Below are 6,347 nucleotides of genomic sequence, written 5' to 3'. Positions count from 1 at the left end.
AGAAAAATAATCTCCTTAAATTGATGACGTCGATTTTTTTGGTATTTATTTTTGCGATACTTTAGCTTTTCTTTACGTTGCCTCTCAAGTATGAGAAGAAATCAACCTCCAAAGTTCTCATCTTTCTTTAGAATATCAAACAGCCACACAACAGCAAGACTATCAGATCTTACTCGTAAATGTGTCCGTTATGCTTTTTTAATGCGCAATGCTTGGTTCAGAACTTCTTGAGGTATTTCTTCTGGCCACATTTTTTTCATCTCCAGGTGATCGAGCCAGAGAGGAGGACACAGTTTGCAACCAAAGTTAAGGAGGGAAGGTTTAGAAATAAACAGGAACTATTTAAAATGAAAAAAACAAAGAAATTGGATAGATTAAAAAAAAAAGGCTTTATGTAAAAAAAAAAAAAAGAGAATGAAAATAAACAAACAAAAGAAACTTCCTCCTCTTATCACCCCCCTTGATCACTTTAAATCCTCAAAGTTAAAGCATGCAAACCACCCATGGAAACCGCTCCTAGAAGCAACAGGTGCAATGCATTTTTTCATACTAGCATTGCGTGTCAAAACTCCTTTGAGGATATGGTTACTTCCAGACAGTGAGTGAGCTACAGGAAATCTTCTCACACGCGACGATTCAGAGGAGAAATTTAGAGTCCTTTAGGGCCGGTCGGTAAAAGTTGCTCCGGGTCGCCCTTCATTTCCTCAATGGCCACAAAGGGAGATCACCAAGCAGCTCTGAGCTCGCATTGTGAAAGCGCTGATGTCGGAAAGGCCTCGTCTATATTTTACCTATATTATTCTGTAAAACTGCAGTTCCTTCCTCCAAGACAGAGGCAAGGGAACTGCTGTCTGAAATGATTTAGTAAGCTGAGGCCAGCCTCAAGGACAGATACAACAACAAACAAGGCATTAGGTAAAAAAAAAAAACTTTATCCATTAACGTAGATTATTCATGTTATTTAAAGTACCAGCCAAGCTTTTCTATTCTTAAATGCATGAGGGAACAGGGCATAAAGGTTTCATGAATGTATTTTACATCATGCTGTATCATTCATTTATTTCACATGATTTTAATGCAAACTGACCAGTATGCTTTAATAGTATGCCTCCCCTTCCACCTCCGCCTTTGTCTGGAGGGTTACAAGAGGAATCCTGTAAAGCACAAAAAAACCAGAAGACTGACAACCGGCTGAGTGGGATGATTCTGCACGACTCAACAACATCTTGCATTTTGTCAGCCTGATTTTCTCAGAACACCTGACTCATTCAGCAAACCATCTGGTCTATAGGTTCCTGGGCTGTCTGGAACATCACAATCAAAGTTGACTGTGCGTGAACAAAGTGGGAGAGTATCTGAAAAACAGGGCAATGTGTGACATCAGAAGTGTTTGGATTTCAAACACGGTCAAAATAAAAACAAAAACTTTTTTTTTTTAACTATTTACAGTTTATCTTTTGTAAATATGTGTCCTATAGAAATATATTTTTCCTCTTTATAGGATGGTTTGTGCTGCTGGAGCACAAACCATCAAAAATTCAATAAATTCTATGTTATCTATGAAGAAAAAAGACCAAGTGGATATATTTCAGACAAAAACAGCTCCAACATAATGGAAGAAAATTTGCATCAAAATCTTTGTCAATATAGTCTAAAGACACACTTAAAGGAAATGCACAGCGTTAACAGCAAACCTTTCACGTATCAAAGGCACATGCATAATAAATACTAAAATGAATGAGCTGAATTCCATTTATCTGCCCTAGTTTCAGGATGCCACTACTGCGCAAGCTAGCCCACCATCTTGTCTCACATCTTGTCTCTTTATTCAAGAAGTTATTAATGATTTCTACTCGAATCACTTGTGAGCTTCACCCGTTTGTCCTGAAATGAGTAAAAATTTTGCTATGAAATGGTCCTCAAAAATTAGCAGCAACCATTGCTGTAGTGCCATCAAGTCATAATGCACATGCAAACAAATAAATATCCTTTTATTCTTATTTTTGCAAACGTAAGACAGAATAACGGAAGGAAAACAGTCATTTAAATCATTTGAGTAAAATTTAAATTGCAATTTAAGGGTTCGAGCAAATGGCCTAGATCTGTTTGATAAAAAAAACGACTAACTGTTAAAAAATTACAATCAAGCAAATTTCACATTAAAAATGACAAGAGGCCAAAAAAGAAAAAAATGCATTAGTTTACAGACGGAGCTTCACTGCCCCCTGTTGGTAAATCCCCTGCTCTGCAGTCACCAACTACATCTGGCAGAAATATTGCGCGTATGACCCACTGGAGCCGAGTCTTTCAGCATCACCGCAAATCAGGCGTTGAAGCTCCCAAGTAAACTCTGAGGTCTGAAATGTTCGTTCTGATGATCTTGGCTGGAATGAACGGCATGTTCAATCTCTGATACGCAGCAAACCTGTGACAGCCTCCAAATGAGTAGTAGTAATTTCCTCCCTCTCTACCTCTGATCCACAGGACATCAATAGGAGGAACAACACTGATGTCTGTTGTTTCCTGAAAGGAGAGAAAAGCTGTCAGTTGAGAGCATAAATTAGCTTTCATGCACAAGGTTCGCAGGTATTACAAGATCGTGTCTTGAGGTGAACTTGTCATACCTGTTCATAAACCACTAAACAGCCGGGCTACTGCTTCATATAAATAATGCGCTAAAATGTAATTATTAGAGTGAAATTACTGTGTGTGAGCAACACAGCAACAATATAAATATTTTCTTGTGTCAATATTGTAATTAGGTGTGCCATTGTAACGCATTTTTATTAGGATTATCATCTCAGTGTTGCAGCAAGTATACACATGGTGCCATTTGTAATAATAATTTATATAAAGCATCCACAAGGCAGTAGCCTTGTGACATTGCACTTTGAATTGCGTTGTGTACGAATTGTGCTCTACAAATAAACATGCCATGCCACTTTGTTATCGGGCACTTACAAAGGTCACACAAAGTTGATGTTACCTTTATTGTGTCCATCAGACTTTTGACTTTCTGCTCGTCCAACACCGGAGGAAACGGTCTTATAACGACCTGTAGCGGGATGTTATGAACCTCTCCAATAGTGTCTGAATGAATCGACCTGTTGACGCCGCTGTTCTCACCCTCCGCCGCACCATAATGCGTGGACATTTTAATGATTCTATTCGGTAAAGTCACTTGCTTCAGGAGTGTTTTCATTCCCTGCCACAAACAAAACATTAACCTATCGACAGCTTTACTTCAACTCGACTCGAGTGCCCCTGTACTTCCTGAACTTTTTTCAACGGACTGCGTGCTCTGCGTGCTCCTACTCACGTAAGGATCTGATTGGCCATGCTCACTGTCAATCACAAGCACGACATGCCCTCTCTCTCATGGAACTATTTTAAAAGGCCTGCGTTTGCCAGAGTAAATAAAATGAATTAATATGTCGAATTAGTATTTGAATTCACACATTATTACTTGCTGTCACGTTAAGAACACGGCTCTAAATAACAAATTTAAATAAAGCGACAATTTAGAGAATTAGCTTTTTAGCTAGTAAGACGTTTACTGGAGTTCACAGGTGTGGTGCACACAATTATAACAATGATTTTAAATATTGATTTAAAATGGAGAACCAACCAAGTGTTACCTACAGTCCCAGAACGTTATTGTTCAATTTGACGTGTATCTCTGGCAGCTTGATGAATAAAGTCAATGTTAAAGGGATAGTTTGCCTCTTTTGACATGAAGCATGACATCCCATACACTAGCAATATCATTTATTAAATTTGACTTACCCCCTGCTGCGTCCTGTGAGCCGAGTTCCAGCCTCGTTTTGGTGTTACTCTTTTGAACGCATATTGTTTTGAGAAGCAAAACGCTTTGTTTTTGTGGCCCCAGCCAACTAGCTGGACTACCTTCGTCAAAGCCAAAACGAGTCCGGAACTCGACTCACAGCACGCAGCAGGGGGTAAGTCAAATCTAATAAATGATATTGCTAATATGGGATGTCATACAGCTTCATGTCACAAGAGGCGAACTATCCCTTTAACTCTGTTTTAGCACCATTGTGGTCCGACCTCCTCCTTCTGGGGCCTCCTGCTTTACAAACAGTGATTCAAAGCTAGTAGATTCACATTAGGTTAAGTATAAAGTAGGTTTTTCAGAGATTTTCGTTGTTAAAAAGCCACCTGCTGGTGCTGGAAGGGACATGAGATCAATTGTGGGCAAAAAATAAATACAATGACTGTGCAAAAATATTTTGTTGAACTAAGTGTTCCTAAGAGGGGTGACATACACTCTTCAGTTTGTAAGCTGATATGATAAAAGGTAAAAAAGAGGGAAAAGCTTAGTTGAAACTTTTCCCTGCTTGCCTTCCTATGTGTCCCGTATATCCTGTGAGGTGACGAAAAATAACTGCAAATTCTTCCTCTTTATTTGCTGGATTTGTTTCTTCAAACTTTAATAGAAATGCAAGAAGTGTCATGATCCGTGTTGTGTTGTCTGTTTTCCATTCTGTTTCTTGTTTGGGTTCTGTCACTTCCTCACTTGTTTCCTCAGTCTCTCTTCACCATAGTTGTCAGCTCCACTCCCTTCACCTGTGTTCACTTATCCTCAGCTGCACTCATTCACGCATCACCCTCCTCTGTATTTAAACTCACGGTTTCCTTCACTCGTTGCCAGATCTTCACCGTTACCCCCTCTTGTGCTCTTCCGAGTTCCTTGTGTCTATTTTTGTTTGAGTTTTCTCAGCGTTTTGATTTTGTTTTCCCAATATTTTAGTTTTATGTATTTCCATCTTTGCCATGCCTGTATTTGAAATAAATAGTTTCGTTTCATTTTTGCCTCCTGGTTCTGGGTCAGTGTCTGCACCTGTGTCCTCCTTCCTCGCCTCCACCATCGACACGTGACAAGAACAAGACTCTAGATGACATAGTAACCCTTCTCCTTGCTACAAGCACGGCTTGCTTCATGGTTCTGATAACACGCACGCTGTGCATTAATAAAAATGTCTTGTCTTTGCTGTTTTCGCCCCACAAAATAAGTAATTCACAAAGAAAGGAGTACAGTTGTCCTACATATTTGTTTTTTTTGCTCAGTAAAACTCCAGTGACAGAAATCCAATAAGGCCTATAGGAACATGTTAAAGTACTGCCACTAACAGACACACATAATGTATGAATCCTGCTAGAAACGTGCATTTCATCAGCTAGATTTTCTGTGGTTACAAATAAAAGAAAAGCCACTTTATCTCCGAGGTACTTACAATAGGGGTTATCATCAAATTCATGCTGATTAGCAAATCTGTCTTGCCGATAAAGCATTATTAAGTGTATTTTATGTGCTGTCAAACTAAATATTAGGGTTAACTTGTCTTCCTCTTAACATGTAAGCGGGTCGTTGAGTATTTCATGACCATGTACTTATAGTACTAAACACACACTGAAGACATTTCTTGGCCAAACTGTTTCTCATTAAGATTCACTCCAGTAATTAGTCATGCAGGTAAAAAGAAGAAATAAACCCAGAACCCTTTGGAGACGATACTTTTTAATGAGGTCATTGTTTTGTCCACTGTTGCGCGATTTAGGCTTCCTCCTTCAAAGTGAACTACTTGGTGTTATTCTATTTTTGCAGGGATTTCAAAGAACCAGCTCGGTTGCTGTGGTTACAAAAAGGACGTCCGGGCTCGCAGCTTTGCACAGGTAAACGGACAGCTTCAAAGATCTGCAGCGTTTGAGCGGAAACAGAACTATTGTTGTTTTCTCCAGCCCACAGCCACGGCATCTTTTAATGAGACAATTAAAAACGATTTCTTGGACAGGAGAAGCAGGCCATTATTTTTGAATTATTACAAATTCTTTGAACTACAATGGCAGCGCCTTTTATGTTGATTAATTGGTCACACGGGGATCAGTTACAACGTGGAGGAGGTCTATATATAGTACATAATCATTAACTGTGATATCAGGATATTATATACCCTTGTAGAATAAAGCGGTACAAAATTTATATTGTACCTCATGTGCCAGTGAATGTAATAAACTTTTTTTGGCCCGTTTGTGAAGTGCAGTAACAGAAACAATCTATTTATTCTCACAAACAATGCTTAGATTTGGCTGCATGAGTGTGTTTCTGTATGAATAACCACAGTGTGGTATTTAAGTAGAGGGACATATCCCCCTGAGTGTTTGCTACTGTATAGCATAGTCAAGTTACTGCTTTGCTGTCTTTCATAAGCCACTTCATCAAGCACCAAAGGAAACCAGCATCACATGATGAGAAGAGACCTTGTCAGTCAAAGCATATAGACATGCAAATCGTCTCCAGCATTGAGGTGTGTTTGGAGTCTCACTAC

The 6,347-nt window shown here is 39.1% G+C and overlaps 1 protein-coding gene across 1 annotated transcript; it reads right to left on the bottom strand.

Annotated features, from left to right (window-relative positions):
• Positions 1-911: 911 nt before the first annotated feature.
• srxn1 (sulfiredoxin 1 homolog (S. cerevisiae)) lies at positions 912-3,280 on the bottom strand. The gene is made up of 2 exons (XM_075475768.1): positions 2,987-3,280; positions 912-2,523 (listed from the first exon to the last, which is right to left on the bottom strand). The coding sequence occupies exons 1-2, from the start codon at positions 3,221-3,223 to the stop codon at positions 2,314-2,316; spliced, it is 447 nt and encodes a 148-aa protein (XP_075331883.1). The 5' UTR covers positions 3,224-3,280; the 3' UTR covers positions 912-2,313.
• Between the last annotated feature and the right edge of the window lie 3,067 nt (positions 3,281-6,347).

This window comes from Odontesthes bonariensis, chromosome 10 (assembly GCF_027942865.1).
Source record: "Odontesthes bonariensis isolate fOdoBon6 chromosome 10, fOdoBon6.hap1, whole genome shotgun sequence".
In the NCBI taxonomy this organism is placed as follows: Eukaryota; Metazoa; Chordata; class Actinopteri; order Atheriniformes; family Atherinopsidae; genus Odontesthes; species Odontesthes bonariensis.
The sequence above is the reverse complement of the archived record's forward strand: the minus strand, read 5'-3'. Positions and strand labels throughout refer to the sequence as shown.